Here is a 19,877-nt window from a genome sequence, read left to right as displayed (position 1 = left end):
AATCCCACCATTGTCCTTCTGTTCTCCAACCCCTGCATACTTTCATCAAACTTGGCTTTTGTCAACACCATGTCCTGTTTCTCAATGATGGGAAAGAGTGCCAAATTTCACTTGATCATTCTTCAGAATTCTGGGATATTCAAGTTTTTTAAGTGACCATATAAGGTGGGGTAATCATTGACAGGTGATTTCTTGAAATTTGTCTTGGGATTTGATAAGGTTCGGAGAGGTGTGCTGGACACTGTGTTGTGGCAATCTGCCATGGACTCTAAACCATATGGTGCAAGAGAGATGGATATTTTGAAGATAAAACAACATGGAAGAGATAATGGCTGCGCAAGATATGGTGCAAGAGGATATGTGGCATTAGTAGTATATACAGTATGTGTATTGAATGCAGCAATCCTGGCTGTCTTGGAAGCAGTTTGGGTTGCAAGCTTGTTTTTGTCCACTTCACATTAAATTGCTAAGCAGTAAATCTATTTTTCTTCTGTGTAGTTGAATGCATGTGTTGGCTGCTACTCTTTTGCAAATAAATGTTTTAATATTATTCCTTTTGCACTTTGTGCAGTGATTTCCTGTACATTGACGCCAGGATCAGTTGGGACCCTTTAAGTATGACAGAAATAGAAAAATAAAGGGACTCTGACTACACGAAATGCATGGAATTCACTGATTCACAAGGACAGTTTCAGCTGGATGGAATAAAGGTCTGAGGTCTAATCAGGGGGTCCATTGGTTTCATAAAAATTACATTCTGGGTATATATACACATAATGTGACCCAACCAGATGCAAACTGTTTGGAAACATGTTTTGTTGATTCTGCATTCTGTGCTAAAATGTATGAGCGCGTGCTTTAATCTGAGCAGAACACAGTGTGGCATGTAGTATTCCGTTTTCCAAACTCTGAAAGTTGGGGTGAAGTAGGGCACTAAGGCTGTGACTACATAGAAATGCATTGCCCAGTCTTTGCTGCTTTGATAGCTCCCTGCCTCCAGCTGTTTGCATGGTTGTTCATGCATCGTGAGGATTATTTTTCTGTTTTTTATTTATTTTATTTATTTGGGGCGGGTATGTAAGTTTACGAATGATAAAAAAACCCAGCAAATAAATAAAGGCAGTCACAGTTCCTGCTTGCCACCAGAGGGTGGCAAAGGACTGATTTATTGTTTGTCTGATTTTGTTTAATCATTGGTAGTTATTAGTTGCACCTCTGTCTGTTCTAGTGGGTCAGAGTTGCAAAATCTCAATAGCCTTGTTTGCGGCTCAGTCTTGGAGTCTCCGGCCTTGTGTTAGCCTGCAGTGGTTTCTCCAGGTTCTTGTTTGCTTGTTGTAGTTCCAGTCTTTTGTTGTTTTTGTTTAGCCTTAACCCATGTTTACTTTCCTGAGATTATCTTTGCCCTCATGTTTATTTTGTTTATTGAAATCAGCACTTGGTCCTGATTCCTGCGTTTGTCTCTGCATTTGGATCCACACCTCAGTTACCCTACAGCAAGACTGAGTCACTAATGGAACCAGCAGAGATGAACAGATCTGTGCAGGTCTGGCCCATTAAGGCACCATCAGAGTCAGAGCTAATTGCAATCTGCTGCAGACGATCTCTGAACTCTCTGCAGGCCCAGACCATGGCAGTCCAACACCTCACCTCACCAGAGCAGATCAGCACAGCCCCTCCTGTTAAGCCCAACCCCAAACCTTCTGAGGACCATCTCACTCTAACCTCACCTGCCAGTCTCTCAACAATACGATGGTCATCCTGGCAAGGGTCAGGGTTTCCTTACCCAGTGCACCTGGCCCTTAAGCTTCAGCCCTCCATTTTCCCACAGAGCAAGTTGAGGATTTTCATCTCCCTGCTCTCAGGAAGAGCCCTTGCCTGGGCCACAGAGAACACACAGCAAAATAGAATGATTACAACACAATAAAGGTGACTGAAGATTTACTAGGAAACTGAAATAAGAAGAGATGCTGAAATGTTAAGCTTAAGGCCTTCAGGCTTTTTAGTGACACTTGCATCATTGTTTCGATGACGTCCGTTCTTGGTTTGTGTTGAACTCTCAACTCGTCTCTCAACTGGGCTAATATTTCTTGAGGAGTGGAGACACTGGTCAGAAGGGACAAAACATCCATTTGTAGTCTGGACTGACTATAAGAACTTATCTTATATCCAGGACTGTAAGCAACCCTATGGCCTTCAATCGCTTTGATTTTACTCCTTCCTATCATCCTGGTTCCAATAATCTGAAGGGACTCCCTGTCCCACCAGTTCAACTCCACTGACACCCACCAGTGACCAGAACATATTCTTCCCAAAGTTTCCATAGTGACTCCAGTGACTTGGGGAATTGAAACTAACATTAAAGAATAACATGTACAAACTCTGCCTTCACTGCTTGTTCTAGATACAAATTGCTTTTGTCTGTACTAAAAAATAACTATTAACTATCATGCCATTGTTTGATTTAACTGTTCCATCAAGTGTCCACATGGAAAAGCTTAATTTGCTTCACTATCGAAGAATACAAGTTCATGTTAGCCATCTACCAAATGCAGGCCACCTAGTTCTATGCAGGCCCAAATATATGAATATTTCTGGTTACGGGGCAGGTATACACATTTAAATATGGAGTTTATGGCTTACATTATCTGACAAAGCAAACTACATACCTTAAGGGCCCATGTGGAGATTAGTGGGGAAGGGGCTTGTTGAGTTAGAAGGCAAAGGGAGTTGGAGTCCATTACTCGCTGGTTGGCAGTTTAATATGATTAGGGAACTCTGCTTGTAGCTCAGAGGTTGTGGGTTTGATTCCCTGCTGAGCCACTGATGTTGTACTCTTGTGTAAGGTGCTTAACCTGAATTGCATCAGTGAAATATCAAGCTGTACATATGGAATGTATTTAAAAAATGTTGGGTGTGTACGTTACTCTGGAAAAGAATGTCTGCTAAATTCTAAACTGTAATGTAATGCATGTGAGGAATGACACAAGACGACGTCAGAGCCTGAAATTACTGTGCAGGAAATTGAGTTAATCCCAGCCAGTGGTAGTATGATGCCATCCCAGAAAAAATGGTACTGGGAAATGGTAAATGGACTGCATTTATATAGTGCTTTTATCCAAAGCGCTTTACAATTGATGCCTCTCATTCGCCAGAGCAGTTAGGGGTTAGGAGTTAGGTGTCTTGCTCAAGGACACTTCGACACTCCCAGGGTGGGGTTTGAACCGGCAACCCTCCGACTGCCAGACAATCGGTCTTACCTCCAGAGCTATGTCGCCCCCACAGGAAAGACTGCAGTTAGGAAAAACTGACACAATGAACACCTGTTCTGGTGGATTGCATGTAGGCCAATCTACTGTTACTGCTGATCAATCTACTGCTTGCTGCCGTGCTCACATATGAACTGGAATGGCTCACATTCTGACCATTCCAGTGTCAATTGTCGCTGTCTAACTGTGCAATTCACATTTCGCCATAACTTCACCTCGGGCGAGTAGGGCTGAGTCTATTCTCCACCTCACAATTGCACACAGCACATGTTTGCAAAGCTGCAAATGAGTTTGCATACCACGTGTCATATTTGTACTGAGACAAACTACGTGCCAGTGAACTGACAAACATGAGATGCCCCAACCTTACTACACATAAAGCATACAGCACTATCCACCGCACGTATGAAATGTATGAAAGTAACACGATTGCTTTTTCTACATCCTGTTGCTCTTCAGACCAAACACATCACATATGACCCTCATTCATTTTTTTATTTTTCTGATCAACTTCTCTTAAAATTAAGCACATGCACCACTAACATTTCCATAAAGCTAGCAAGGTAAGCCATCAGTTACATAGACAGAATCATTAGCAGACAGGTCGCTGGCATTTTCCTTCAAAGTGAGTTGTGTATAAAGTGTACATACAGATGGACAAAAAAAACATTGGCATTCAGGGATTTTGCCAGGTATATTTAAATACAACATAATTATTTTCCGTTTCAAAACAAACGTCTTCATTTTAAAATGTCTTCATTTAAAAAAATATGACTCAGAATAATAATCAGTTTGCATAATTCCCACATTTACTGAGTATTTACAAAACAGTAAGTAGTTTGTTGAACTATCACAGAAGGACAGCACATTTGCAGCATCAGAAAACATTGATAAGTGATCATTATAAATTCATCTGCATAGCATGTTAACATTAATTGCTACACAAATTATGGTAGATTAAAATCCTGTCTAATCAATAATGAATATTTCAGAACACATGTATATGAATGAAGGAAAATAGTCTCTCTGCACTCTGAATTATTTTCATTAATGAAGGTATGATTTAGTAATTATTATTAACCAAGGAAGCAAACACCGATTTAATTAATACATATGGCAATTCAGAAGGCAATTCTTGTGAAAAGAGCCATGTTGTACATTATGGTTTCAGTTGGTATTTCAGACATTTTGCAAAGTGCAATTATATTCATTTCATAAACACAATTTGCAAAACTGAGGACACAATCATTGTTACATTATAAAAAAATAAACAAAATAGTGTCTTAAATGTACTTAGCTGACCAATAGGGGTAAACTGCATAAAATCAGTCTAAAATACCAGATGGTAGTGTTATGAAAATACAGTAGAATTTTATGGAATACTTCCTCAGTAGTCATTGAACATGATTATCAACAGAGAATGGAGAAAACCGGCAAGAACACATTACCGCGAGACGCCATGATAAAAAAATAAATACATTTTTAAAAAGTCTCCACAGGCAGAGATTGGAAGCCTCAGGGTTCCAATGAGCAAGGCGTAAAACGTGTGTTCATTGCCCATTCACAATTTCACTCGCACCGTCGTCTCTCTTGCAACTGCCGAGAGCCATCAGCCGATTCAAGTTAAAACGGTTGCCATGGATTCGGGTTATAAAAAGACGGGGTTTAATTCACTCCATGCATAGCTGCTGGATGGGGTAAATGGTGAACGGTGTTCCTCGTTACATGACTGCTCATTCCCGTTCCTATGCCTGCACTCACCGGAACGCCAACAACCATTTCCTGGATGCACGCCAGAGAAGCCGTAGGAGAAACAGCGATGAACTCACTAAGTGAGACGCATAGGCGTCCTTGGCGAATTGTGCAACAAAATTGAAGTTATAGCTTTAAAACAATCTACAGTGATGGCAATGAGTTCATCGGTGGTCTCAGGCCAAAACAACAGTTCACAGCAAAAGCACACAAAACAATACACAAAAAAAAAACCAAAAAAAAAAAAAACAACATTACAAAGTCAAACAACACCAACACCGCAAAACAAAAAAGAGTTTCGATCTCGGACAAAAAAAGAAAGCATTGAACAAGATCCCTGGGCTCTGCTCTTCAGTGAAGGCAACCGCATACAGCTCACGGGTTCGAGCGCGACGGCACACAGCCATTGTTAGAGTGCTGTCATCCGATTTAACGAGAATGCAGCACCCAACAGCATGAGGCAAATACCAATTCTGAGAGATGAAAGGAACGAAAATGGAGGGAATAATAAAGGATTAACTACTAAGAACCAGTCTTACAGAAACCCCACATTCCGTTGAAGACACTGAACTTTTTTCAGGCAGCCGTACAATTCCAGTAATTCCACTTAGGCAACGAGATGTTCCGCTCTTTGTTTTTCGAACACGAGAGGCGGGAAAGAGAAACCTCAGCACCAGCCACGGCCCTAGCCTTTGAGGTGCCCAAAACAGGTTCTGATTCGGGCCCCTCCCCAACGCACCATTATAAATAATATACATATGTTAAAATAAATGGGGGGCCCCCAATCAGCTACAGGGCCCTAGCAGCCACTTATGTCCTTTATTTAATTCAAGCCGGCTCTACTCAGCGCAGTGTTTAAATTCTACAGTGTATTTACATATAAAGGGGGAAGAAGACCCCTCAAAAATCTACATTTTGAGTTCTCTTTTAAAGGACTGGCTAAGCTGCCAGTTTACATCTGAGAAATGTGGTGCATTATATTTTTTATTTTTTTGGAAGGTATTTAACAGGATTCACGTAACCACAACCATTTGCACTTTTTCTATTTCACAAGACATTTTAAATTAATTGCAATGGTCACTGAAACCATTACGTTGTTTACATTCATAAAAAAATTGGGAAAACGTGGGTTATGGTTTGACCAGAGGCTTTAAAGCGGTTTGGATTTAGTAAGGTCAGAGGTTTAAGACATAGAACTCTACCGAAGCGCTGTCATTTGCTCATTGTCTACCACTGGAGACTATGCAGGACTGCAGGAAAGGCCTTATCCAACAGTCATGGGTGAGGCTTTTCTACGTGAACAGTTAAGGTTTACAGGAAAGGTCAAACTTCTCAAAAAAAATCCTTTTAAAAAGGCAGGAGAGTGTGTGCGATGTATAGCAGTTCACAGGCCAGCTTTGTAGTTTCACTTGAAACCAAGATACTATCATGAAATGTCATGAAAATTAACCAAAAGGTCAAATAGAAAAATCTCCTAGGGGTACTCATTGTTAACACACATAATACAAAAATCACCAGATTCTGATTAAAAGTACACCTCAGAAGAGTAAAGAAAATGGACCCTCTATTTTTGTTGTACTGTTTTTTTTTTTGTGACAGATCTAGCAAAAGATTTTCGCCAAAATACACAGCCTCTCTGGGTGAATGCGGCTTTCTCCACACCGACAAAAAAGGTTTGTGAGGGATGGAGTTCATGAAAGCATCAAAATACTGCATACATTGTGATACAGAGGACATTAACAATTGATCCAAGACCCGGCTATCTCAAAAAGACTACCAGCAGGGTCAATCTCCTTTGCTAGTACGGGTCCAGACAACAAGTTGTTGTTTTGTAATGACCAATTACCATTGCTTGATTGGTCCCACTTGTACCTGAACAAAAACTGACCAGGACACTTCCCCCTGCTATGAACATGAGATTGCAGGGACTGTGAACCATGATGGAAGCAATGGACACAGATGGTATGGAGAGACAGGGCGATCACTGATTACGCCTACGGTCCATTTTCTTGAGTAGGTCCTCACAACTTTAAAACTAACAACAAATAAAAAATAAAAAAAACAGCAATGAAATTAGAACAAAAAGGTCAGTAGGATTTGGCGTTAGCGCACTTTCTAAAAATACATATATATGTATATATATATACATACACACATGCATGTATGTATATATATATATATATATATTTAAATATTTATACATATATATATATATATATACACACACATATATATATACATATATATATTTACACACAGTACCGGGAAAGTTTGCTTGTGAACAGCTCACGTATATCCACCTCATCTCCAGACTGCATTAGGATTTAAATTAGTTACTAAAAATCTTTATCTGAGGGGAAAAGAGAGGAAAAAAAATTGCAATATTTACAGTCATTAAATTACTAAAATGGCTTTTCCCCAGTTCATATAGTGGCTCTCTCATATCTTCACAGCAGCTTCTCAGTTGAGAGGTGTTCTGTGTCCCCTCACAGGTCGTCCGTCATCTTCAGCAGTTCGAGGAAGGCACCCACCGCACCAAAATAACCCTGCAGAAAACAACCGGTGGAACACCACATCTGGGTCAGTTCATACACTCACAAATGAATCCCTCTTTTCTGTTAGCGATATCTGTGGCCTAACAGCTCAATTATCCCATCAATCAGGTAAACAGAGAATATGGGAGTTCCAACAGACAGAACTTTGGAGGTGCTTCAGTACATTGCTTACCTCATGCTCCAGGAACAAAGCTTTAAGCTGTCCTTTAGACCAGAAGTCCATGGCATACGCCAGCAGTTTTGTGGACACTGTGTTGATTCGCAGGAAATTCCCAACAAAAACGACCCTTTCGATTTTCTGAAAGAGAATGACCACGACTTGAGCAGGCTTTATTACAACCACGTCTAACAAAACAACTGTCTGTCAGTTCCTATCTAAATACAGTAAAGTTCAAGTATAAAACAAACATATCTTGTTGACCGTTCCTGCACTGACTTGGGTTATGTTGCCATCTATTTATGAAACTGAAAATGCCAGCTGTGGGTTAAAATGTCTTCATTTGCTGTGTGCTGTCAGAAAAACAGGGAGAGAGATTTATGGATTATGACGGCGTTCTCAACTTCTATAAATGACATTGATTCAAAGGGTACTGCAGTTGGATTTCATCACACTTTTCAGCTGGTGGATATCACGCAACGACAAGGAACAGAGCCCCATCTCTCACCTCCGCTTTCATCTTTTTTACATTTCTCGTTGGGATTTTTTGAATGGCATTACATTAGAGCTGTAGCGGCAGCTTAGCGGTAGCCAAGCACATATGAGGCCTAAACACTTTCCATTACTATTACGAATAAGATGAAGAGCACTTAAATCACTCTCGAGAGTATATAAAATATAAACACACCCAACTCAGGGCTGAGAAGCATAATTCATGTCAGTGCTATTGACTATATTGTAAAAACAACTGTAACAGATTTGTAAAGACATGGCTCACAGTAGGGAGACAATTTTCCATGGTACAAAAACTGTGCTAATTGACAAATTCAGATTAAGAGATAACTGATTAAAATATATTGTTTGATATCCATTATGTACTCAACCTATTGGTGATAAATGTGCTCTTTTTCTGGAATTATACTAAACCCTATGAAACATACAAATAAACAATTTGTCAGAGATATAGTTTGTTTATAGCATGACCAATTGTTTGTGGCAGGCTTATGAAAATGCAAAACGTTCTGTCACCTGTGATGTTCTTTCCTTTTAGAATTCCATATTAATAACACCCTAGTGGTTCGGAGTAAAAACAGTACAAGGAACCTCTTTTTTAACACAGTGTCTTTCTTAACCACAAGGTGGCGCAGTGAGACAGAAGTTTAGTTGCTAGCTCTGACCAAACAGGACTTCCAGTTGCTGCTCTTCTATGCGCTTTGATAGCCCTGTACAATGCTGCTTGATCTCCGTGCCACAAGGCAACACTGTAAAGAAGCTGAAAGCACATAGAACACCATTTCCCAGACTCCAAGCCCCTTGATCCTCCTTCCATCTGCTGGCTTTTTAGTGTGTTTACAGCTCAAGAAGTACCAGGGAGAGTACAAAAACAGGAGATTAACACTGAATGTATTACTTCTGCCCTGTCCAAAATGAACTGCTGTCCATACAGACAAACTTTAAAAATCGATAGTAACCAGAAGTAATCAAAAGCATCAGGTGCTGTCCAGACGGTCCTCCTACCTCATTCACCGCACACATGCGAGCGATAGAGCCAATGTTGTTGGTGATAGTGACCAGAGTGGCTCTGGCAAGGTCCTCTTTACTGATGGTGTCTCTCTTCTCCTTGCTCATCATGTGACCAAAGCTGAAATATAAGGCATGCATTATCAGGCTACGATGTCTGTGAAGGACCTCCACGCAGAGGCAAAACTGAACCCAAGCCTTTCGAAATGCGGAAACGCGACGCGTTGCGCCGAAAGCTCGCCGATCGAAGGACGTCCCCAGGCTGAGAGGAGGTCCGGCAGCCTCACCTGGACGCCACGGCGGAGCCCTGCAGGCTGAAGCGCTCGTAGTCCCCGCCGTAGATGTCCTTCACCAGCTTGTCCACGTTGGTGCTGTCCCCCTTGGCCGCCATCTCCAGGGCTTCCTCGAAGGTCTCGCAGCCGGTCAGCAGGCAGCAGAGGCCCAGGAACGTGCCTCCGCCCAGGCTGAGGGGGTACAGACAGGGAGCATGAGGCCTGGGGTACGCGCCTCTACCGCGCCCTCTGGAGGCGGTGAGCCCTGGTGTGCCCGCCCAGACTGGGTAGGAGGGGCACTGAGGGAGGTGAGAGGTCAAACCCTGGTCCACAGAAGTAGACCACTGCCTTTGTGTCTACCACGAGTCAGTTTTGGCCATGCCATTGTGATGCCATATGCACAAAACCTTCAATTCCTCAGGGACTGGGTTTCAAATCCTGTTAGGCATCAGAACCTACCTTTACGAACGAGGAAAATTTGGGCTGGTGGAACATTTAACGCATATTATTCGTAATCACCAATTACACAAACACAGACACAATATAAAATGGGAAACGGTAATTATGCATTTTATGAGGATTTCAACAGAACAGACAACGGCCATATAAGTCAGCACAGGGATGCACAAAACAAGCAAAAAAACACTATTAGGGAGAATATTTTAATAAAAAAGGGTTTTAAAAAGTTTTTGGTTATTATCTTTTACTTTCCAGAGACCAACTCGGAGTAGAGAATCGGTGTCATGCATTTACCTGGTGCCCGTGACCCGTTTGTAGTTGTCCTTGGAATATACGGCCAGAATGCTGACCCCGGAACCGATGTTCACCAGCAGCATGGGGAAGGGGTTGTCCAGACAACACGGACTCTTTTCACAGTTCTGAGGGTCAGAGGGGTTCTCGAAAAAGTAGCACTCCGGGCGGCCGTTGAACCCCACAGAATCAACATACAAGAGGCCCTGGATGAGGCAGTCCAGCTCGTCCAGCTTCAGCAGCTGAAGGTCGGCCACCTGGGGGGAGATCGGGAGAGTCGCGGGTGAGTGCGCGCGCGAAGCGGACCACCAGACACGGACCACTGCCCTGCCCAAAACTTCCTGCAGCACCAGAGCAGGGCCACTGGGCCACAGGGCCACAGCCCAATACAAGCACACATGTGCCTGATGGAACACATACACACATACACACACAGATTACTGCAGGCCCAAGGTTAACGATAAAATTATGGCCCTGCTGAGTTGCCGTAATTGACAAGGTAACAAATAAGGGTTACATGCGACAGTCCAAAATACAAACTAGTCCCCATTGCTAATATTTGATGAGCATTCATTTGATACATCAGGACATAGATCAACCATTTCAATGAAATAAAGAAATTCCATGTTACATTTGATTGTAATGATTAGTCTATGCCTTGATAGGTCAATAAATCTGCATAGATGCCTTAAAAATGTTAATTAATTGAATGATAATAATCAATTCATTGGTAGTATCAAGGCTTGGAGGTGTCATTAATGTTTGACTTGTCAAGTTCAATCTGTCAAGGCCTCTTTTGCTTTCTATAATCAGTTCTCTCGCATATCTCATAAGTATAGTCATTCGTACATCATAAAAAAAATCCTGGTGTAACTACCATTTAGTCGTTTACAGACTTGGTTCAACAAGTGGTTCACAGCAGATTAAGTATTTATGAAATAATAACCAAATTAATAAATTAGTTTGGCTCTCCTGAGTCCCCTAAAACTGGGCTGCTGTCACGGACACTAGCACTGCCAAGGGTATCATTTAATGACAATTCACAAGCAACTAATACGTTCACCTGCAATTAAGACCAGCTCAAAGTACACAGATTCTCCTCTCGCACAGCTCTTAAAGTTAACTATAAACTCGAGGCCGGCTATCCGGCTGAGTTTACGACCTCAGATCCAGCCCGGACAAAGCCCGAAACGCACCGTTCTGAAGTCCTCCTCGAACTTGTAGGCCCCGCCGCCGGTGGCGCAGAGGGTGGTGTGCAGGCTGGAGAAGTTCTTGTCGCGGCCCATCTGGATGAAGCGGTACATGGCCTGGGTGGGGAAGCGGATGAAGTGCAGGTTGCCCTTGCGGCCGCACATGGTCAGGTTCTTCAGCTCCAGGTGCACGTCCCGGACGCCCGTGTTCCCGTAGGCTGTGTTGGAGGTCAGGTACTTGCGGATGCTCTTCAGGTTCTCCACCTCCTCCTGCTCCTCCTCCGCCGTGATGTCCTTGGGCTCGAAGTACACCAGCTTCACCAGGGTCCCGCCGATGTCCATCCCAAACCAGGGGAAGGCTGCGAAACAAAAGAATTCACATTCTCATATCACATCCTTATTCATTTCACAACAATAAAATCGCTTCAACAGGACAGCTTTTAATTCTAATAATAATGGCTAGGACTGTAAACCATTACTTTTCTATTACTCTAAGTGTTCACATTTTTTTTTTTAAATGTAATAAACTGATTTATACTGACAGTTCCATACAGTGTGCTTGATGCAATAACAGGAAAGTTTACATGTATCACATCAAGTCAATATTACCACTATGCTTTATGTGATGAACTCAAGCCAGCTTTAAGCATGGTACATCATTACACTGAAGCAAACTACCTTTTAAAAATCAAGCTCTGTATGTGTGTTTTCCATCTAAATTAAAAATTCTAGAATATTGATTATTCATATTTCTTCTTTCAGATAAGAGATGCAGATCATATTGACAGAATCCAGTACAGTCATAGCCAGGACAGATATTATTTACAGAGCTAAGGACTGCATTGGGTCTACCAATCAGGGCAGAGAGTCAGCCAGTTACAGAGAGAGAGACACATCTCACATCTACTGCAGCCAGTCGGGCAGAAACAGCTGTGGGCTGTGGTTCCCATGGAAACACCAGCAAGGAGTAGACTGCCTAGCTACCCAGCCACTGCTCCTTTAAATCACACAGCGAAGTAAATTAATTTATACATGGAAAACTTTTTTTTTTTTTTTATTTAAACGTCATCACTTGGGCTTTCCTAATCCCAACACGTTCATTTATTGGCCAGATTTGAGTTACCTAACCTTAACCCTCCATTTCATTAACTTGGCTGCAGGGAACACGCTGTGAGTTTTTTTAATGTTAGCACGCAGTCCTTTTCACAATAAGGGGACAAACCATTAACTGGAGCTGATGTAAAAAGCACAAAGTTTGTCACAAATACACATCAGTAAACAAAATCTGGGGTATACAAATTTGAGTTGGATTATTTTTTACACCGGTTTAGCCAAGTCTGCAGTTCTCTTGGCCAGTTTGGCAACTTTTAAAATGTCATCTGGACAATTGGCCCCTTTCTCACCACCTACTCGCATCTCTTAGTCCAGGCACTGGTCACTTCCTGTCTGGACTACTGCCACTCCCTCCTCACTGGCCTCCCTGCCTCCGCCGTCAGACCTCTGCGGCTTATCCGGAACTGATCAGTCCGATCCACAGGATCTCCCCAGGATCAGCCATATCACTCCTCTTCTCATCTCCCTCCACTGGCTACCAATATTGCCTTAATGCTTTAATCAATTCAAAACTTTGATGCTAGCCTATTGGGCAGGTAAAGGAATTGCTCCGCTTCAAAAGACCACTTGAACCTACATTCCAGCCAGACCTCTCCATTCTGCTACAACAGATGTAGCAGAATTAAATTTTACTCCATGTATCGCTTTTGTCATGTCTGCACAATTGCCCTACCTCACTAGACTAAAGAGCCTAACAGATTATTTGCGCTTCACTGCACTTGCAGCATGTTATAAAAGTAAATTAAGTAAGAAACACTTCTGATTGAGAAGAGGAAAAGGTGTGCATCTTAATAAATCTGATCATTCAAGTACAGCCAAGTATTTTTCAGTAAATAAATGTTTCCTGGCTTAACACACAGAAGAGCAGGTTTTATTGTTTTCTATTGCTTTCAATAACCAGCAGTGGTTGTTACATGAGCATTACAGCTTTCAGTTAAGAAAATTCCAATCACATATTTGTGATCTTCCACCTAAAAGGATTAAATGTGACCTTTAGGCACTGAGACATGACAACCTTTATTGGGAGTTGGAGCATAAAGGCAGTTAGTCCGTGTAAAGCAGGAAATACTGCCTGTAGTCTTTGTACTTAACCTCACAATGAAGCCCATTGTAAGATTAGCTTTATCAAAAACACTGAAAAATATGTCTTTGAATTCTACGGTAAAAATCTGGTACAAATTGTAAGCAGCTGAAACGTATATGATAGTACTACCTACAGTGAGACACAGTTAAACATTTAACATTTGTTATCTATACAGCCTTCAGTTCAGTTCAGTTCAGTGAATGGTCATCTGAAACAAAAAAAAAAAAAATGCATCGCTGTCGCACCACCACCAAACCTGTGGAACCAGCTAAGGCAGTGGGTGGTTTTGGAACAAAAGCATAATCTGCCTGTCCGGCAGGTCTTCACGCGATACTCACCCACACCCACCCCTCATGCAAATAGGCAGAAACATTCTTGAGGCGCTAAAGTTAGCCGCATCTTGCCCGAAACAGTTAAGGCTCGCATTACAAATGTCACATTAGCGCCGGGCGAACAGCGGATCAGTTGACGGCGGATCAACCTGTGACCGGGTGTGTGAAATCGGGCTGGAATAGGCCTGAGTCACACAGCGGTCCGCTGCTCTCAGAAGGATGTACAGCCATGCTTAACGAACCCAGTTATGCCCACACCCCACCCCATACCCCCCACCCACACGTCCAAGCCTTCCCCTGCAGTGCGTGCCTGTTCGCTCCATGACCACATGGCTGTTACCCGAGAGATTCACGGAGTCATGCGGAGCTACGCCGACACAACGCGATTGTTTTTATTACGGCTGCGACACCATGTGCGCCGACGTGAAACCAAAACGGCACACGTCTCGCTCGGAAACAAACGGAACGGGTGTCTGGGATAGACACGCCACACTACTGCATGGCTGTGAAAAAAGACGGAGTTACGTCAGTTTAAAAACTCATGCATGCAGTAAAAGAAATCTTTATAACATGACAGCACGTCATAAAATCAGACGCAAGGATAGTTTTTTCTTTTTTTTAACCTTTGAGCCCTAAGTTTATTATGAAACTTTTCCTGATAAAGCATCAGCAGGCGAGTTGCATGAAAATGCAGTAATACAAGTTAAACATTAAATGACACATCAGATATACACTGGTGCCTTGAGTGAACAAAATCAATACTCCAAGAGTCAATATCACACAGACACTGTCATATGTCAACACCGTTCCCTTTCATATCTAACTGAAAACTAGTTTTTGGGGCGTGGTCCATTTCGGCGGCCCTCCTCATTACTCAATGTAATTTCCCCTCCAGCAGTCGATGACGCAAATATCTTTAGTGGCTGCGGAGCTCGAATATGAATTACAGTAAGGAAATGTGAAATAATATGCTTCCAGACCTGGCAACCCGTCCTGGCCACTAAAGGGTAAACTGTGCTGGGAAGACAACGCACTGACAAAAGCCCTCGTCCCCCATTGGTCAAGCAGCTGGGTCACCAGGGAGCGACCCACGGCAGAGAGAGGGATACCCAGGGCCACTTTGTCCTACGAGGGCTTTGTGACAGGCCCTGCATGTAGGTGAAAGGGCTGTTTACTTCCTGGCCAAGAGGTTCAGGGACCAAAGTACTGCGCACACACACACGCACCCACCTGTGGTCTCTACTATTAAACTCTCACCACGCGGGCTGACGGCTGAACAGGCACCTGCTAGTGACACTGCATGAGCCTAGCAAAGTGTGGCCAGAATTCTGCACTCAGCATGCGCACTGCATGGAGAATAACTGTTTAAAAATAATAAATGAAATCACGCATAGTGCTTGCTTAAGAAGCTGGGATGAAGGTTGCAGTGTAGTGAATAGTTTCATTTCACATTTAAATGCTACCTTTCTTTTTCAACTTGAAACTTTTTTCCTTAAAAACCGGAACAAAAGACACCTATGTAGGTACGCGTGTTCACAAACGAATGAATAAGCGAACGCACGCACACGCATGCATGCATGCATGCACGCACGCACGCACACTGTGGACACTGTGATCTTTTACCATTTAAATGATTAAACAGACAAGTAAACATTCCCTAAACGGTTAAACATTAATTACACCTTTTATCCATCATGCACGGTATGAAAATTCTGGGGCCAATATCAATTATAGCCAATATTTGCCTGGAGACACTGGCCAATGCTGATGCCAATGTTGCCCTGCATCGCAAAAATGCAAACTGCAAACAATTTTCTACATTCATGGCACAAGTAGATGAGCATAGATGACTTCATGAAATTGATCAGACTACTTTTTGAACATGAAATCATCAAACGCATCAGCTCTCTGACACGTGTATGTTGCATCATCATATCAGTCAATGATACCGGGTGTAATCTTTGCTAGTTGGTGGACAGCGATAAGTTTGCTTTTGCCTATTATCGGCCAAAACCAATATAGCCCGAAATATTCATGCACTGCTATTATTTTGTTTATTTATTACTATCAATTTTAAGTATAATCCTCAAGCATCAGCATTCCAATTTAAAGCTGTGGACACCCGAGAGCCCTTAGTCAGGAGGCTGGCATTTTCAATGTACCTCAGTCACCGTGTCACAATAGTGACTGGAATTTAAATTTTTTTAACTTTCTTTCCATGATAATGCACTGCTGTTGGACTTACCATTTCAAATGCTATTTTTTCATGCAATGCTGCACGGTGGTATGTTGTTAGCCAGACTAGGGCACAATGCACTGGAGATGGAAGTGTGCACGGCTGTCTCGCAGCCTGCAGATCCAATCACCTTGTAAAGTTTTTCTAAAGTTGGAATGTCTGTTTCAAGCGATGTCAGTTGACCAGGCAATGGTAGTGGAAGCCAGGGTGCTATGTGCATTTCTGACTCATATTCTCAATCACACTACGGGCATAATTTAGCCTAATGTCAGACAGAATTGTCAACTCATTACACTCCATTTCCATCTTCCAATCTACAGTGGGCAGGATTCAAAGGTCTGGACCCAGGCAAGGTATAATTACTTCTCTGGAGAAAAAAAAACAAAACTACATATATATGCAAATAAAGAATACCCCTAGCGTGCTTTGATTTGTACTGGGGGGAGGGGGGGTTAGTTTGTATTTTAGCTAGACTAGCATTGCATTTTTTTGATTTTGTTAGACTACATGATGCAACAGCATTTTCTGATCAGCTGTAGTTACACGGCTAGTGTTCATTCTAAATCACAGCACCATTAGGTACCTGTAGTTCATATGGATTTTAACTAGCAACTGTTATCACTTAAACATTTAAATGGTTAAAAACAGCATTTTACTCACACACACGTGTGTGTACAACAGTTAACATCAAAAAACTCATGAGCAGAGATGTCTGCCACTTCTCTTCTATATGAAAATAAATAATGAAGATTTCCTACATGACTAAGGTCAAGGTTATTAGAGTTTACTGTAGAAGGGCTGTTCAGCAGTGGGTGGAACCTTCAAATGGAAATTGTTTTAATTTAAAGGTGTATACACTGGCCAGATACATTTATGTTCTATATTCTTGAATGTGAAATTAGTCACTTGCCACAGGGCTTCTAGTGCAAAATCAGATTATGTTCCAGCAGGTAACACACAGAAGTAGACAATCTGGATTCTTAGAAAATTATACTGAGAACAGGAATGCTGGCAAGCAGGTGTCACCAACTCTTCAGAGCGCTACTTATTACACGCTTAAATTGCACTTCGGCCAAATAACCAAACACAGTAAGAACTGTGAATGTACCATGTCATTTCTGAACAGGGTTACCAAAAAATCACCTGACAGTATTTAAAAACAATTTTGCCTTTTTTTCCTTCGATACTCGGATGAAGACAGTGCCATCCCCTTTAGTCTAAAACAATCAGATTTCAGTGAAATCAAATCGCTAAACACACGGCTACATTCAAAACGGTACATAACATCCCTTACCTGGCTTCTTAATACCCTTAAGCTTCATAGTGATGCTCAGATGTACGTAACGGCTGTACAAATCTGAATTCCCGACAGTGTAGTTAATCTTAAATGTGCGTTTTATTCCTTGGTTTACTGCCTACGTTGCTGTCACGGTGGTAATATACAGCATCGTAGCTGTAACAAAGTTTCAAGTTATAATGGCTAGAAAACAGAAAGAATTTTCTGCTGTTTTAATGGGGTGGCTTCGTCTGCTTCGTTAACCCAGCCTCACAGACAGAAATCGAACGCTCATTGGCTGAGAAGACCATGCCTTCGTATCAGGAGCGATTTCAGCACACCTCCTGACTCTGGAACGACCAATCAAATGGAACACACAACTATCTCAAAGGTTTCATAATAACAAAAGAAGAGGTGGTATCGTTTTCATTTCTCTTCAAGCAAAGATGTTTGAAAATAAAGACAACAATGTACCCTCCTAACCTAATATGATTTGGGGCTATACTGTCTTCATGTCACGTCCTACAATTTAACGAAATAAAAACGGACCTGCCAAGGTTATTGAAAAAACACCCACTGAATGGCTGTATGCTCGCCAGCTAAATGGAAACCCGATTCAGCACAATTTAAAACTGTACAAAATATTTAATGCAGGCTATTTGTATCAATTCATTTGTTCATAATTGCAAAGAAACATAATTCAGCTGTAAGCTTACAGTCAACATAGACTGACAGGCGTCATGCGCCCAAGCTCCGTGTTGCAAAAAACATTCATTTCATTGTATAATCAGTTCTGTTAAACAGAATAGATTCTGCACATATACATTAGCATTACATGCAATGGTATACACGTAAACCGCGTACAGTGTGTTTTAGCCAAGTGATTATAAATTAGGCTTATAGGCTACGATACAGATATCTGAAAAAATTACAGCGACACTGGAACTAAGCTGCTAGTAAGCGTATCATTGCGAGGCAGAGCAATGCAAAACGCATGAATCACTTTTATTGCATGACGAAAATAATTAGGCTAGCAATTAGAAATATCGCTAGACAGATACTCTACTTACGCGGTCTGTTTTTCTTTCCCGAGTCCATTCTTCTACGAAGTCTGCACCTTTTAGCAGGGGATCCATTATTCTGTAGGTCCTGATGAAGATGGTGGAAATTTTCGATTCCACTATGGCCACCGCTACTACTAGTACCACCGCTTCCATTTGGACCATGAGCACACGTTCCGTTGGTTAGTGGCTGAGAATGAAAGCCATTTTGCAGTCCATTCGCGTGACAAATACCTAATCCGTTCTGTTCCGCAATTGATTTCGCCTTATCCATGATTTTAAACAGACAACACAGAGCTAACAGTAAGGCTAATAAGAAAAGAGAGGAAGCTCACACCGGATTTCCACTCGGTAATCTATATATTTTTTTTCAAATACCTATCGTAATATCATGTATGTGTACTACAAGATGAGTTGCATTTCACAAATCGCCGGAAACACAACAGCTACAACTCTAGGTGGAGGTCACTGTCGGTCATTTTTTTCTCCTTCATGCTTCTCTCCTGCAGTAGCTTCCGAGTTAAACAGCCGGTTCTACGTCACTTGCAACATGTCACCCCACCCCCATTCACTCATGAGGGAGAACTGAAGAAACGAATATTGCTTTTTGATAAACCCTTATTTTTGTGAGAACAGAACAGTACACTGATGTTAGAATTAACTGAACGAATACCTTACAATTAAAAAACCATCTTACTCATAAAAAAATTGTACATCGACATGTACCGAATGTATTAGCGTAGGCTACCACGCAATATATTAAATACTGGTTTCAAAATCAACGTAAGCATAATGACAAACACGCAATGGCTTATGGGCTGTCAAATGTAAAGAGCAGCATTAACACGCACAGCAATACAACTGCTCTTGGAATAAGGCCATATTCGTGATATTTTGAGGAATTGTTTCATTAGCCTTAATATCTTCAGATTGAAAAACAGGACTCCGGAGCTGTAAAAATGTCTGACGATTATCAACAAATAAATACTGAAATAGTCTTAAATCAGCTCCAACTTAACTATCTGACAGAGCATGTCAGAAATCCAGACCTTCAGATACTATATATATATATGTGTGTGTGTGTGTGTGTGTGGAGATGAACAGAAAGCACTCTCTCCATGGGTATAAAGCGCAAGTCGGAATTTTAGGCTTCTGGGGTTCCCTTACTAACTCTGTACCCTGCCTTTCCATTGCTCTCTCTTATCTATACTGAACTACATGATGGTGCCAGGCCTCTCTAGAGACCTTGAAGAGGTACAAAAGTTTACATGCATCCTCCTAGTGGATCATTTCCTGAACACCCTTCTCCATC

The 19,877-nt window shown here is 41.9% G+C and overlaps 1 protein-coding gene across 3 annotated transcripts; it reads right to left on the bottom strand.

The window, feature by feature from the left end:
- Positions 1 to 3,740: 3,740 nt before the first annotated feature.
- LOC135246116 (pantothenate kinase 1) lies at positions 3,741 to 19,258 on the bottom strand. Of its 3 annotated transcripts, none has more exons than XM_064319649.1 (7): positions 18,575 to 19,198; positions 11,470 to 11,822; positions 10,277 to 10,530; positions 9,539 to 9,715; positions 9,249 to 9,372; positions 7,746 to 7,871; positions 3,741 to 7,564 (listed from the first exon to the last, which is right to left on the bottom strand). In XM_064319649.1, exons 1-7 carry the CDS (start codon positions 18,837 to 18,839, stop codon positions 7,505 to 7,507), a joined length of 1,359 nt encoding a protein of 452 aa, XP_064175719.1. In that variant the 5' UTR covers positions 18,840 to 19,198; the 3' UTR covers positions 3,741 to 7,504. The 3 variants fall into 3 exon arrangements, 2 of the variants coding, with proteins under 2 accessions (XP_064175719.1, XP_064175734.1); XM_064319664.1 differs by lacking the exon at positions 18,575 to 19,198 and adding an exon at positions 17,523 to 17,920; XR_010327507.1 differs by having other exon boundaries at positions 7,541 to 7,564; positions 7,746 to 8,083; positions 18,575 to 19,258.
- Positions 19,259 to 19,877: the final 619 nt, after the last annotated feature.

The sequence above is a fragment of the Anguilla rostrata genome, chromosome 2, assembly GCF_018555375.3.
Source record: "Anguilla rostrata isolate EN2019 chromosome 2, ASM1855537v3, whole genome shotgun sequence".
Lineage (NCBI taxonomy): Eukaryota > Metazoa > Chordata > Actinopteri > Anguilliformes > Anguillidae > Anguilla > Anguilla rostrata.
This window is presented reverse-complemented; position numbering and strand designations above follow the sequence as displayed.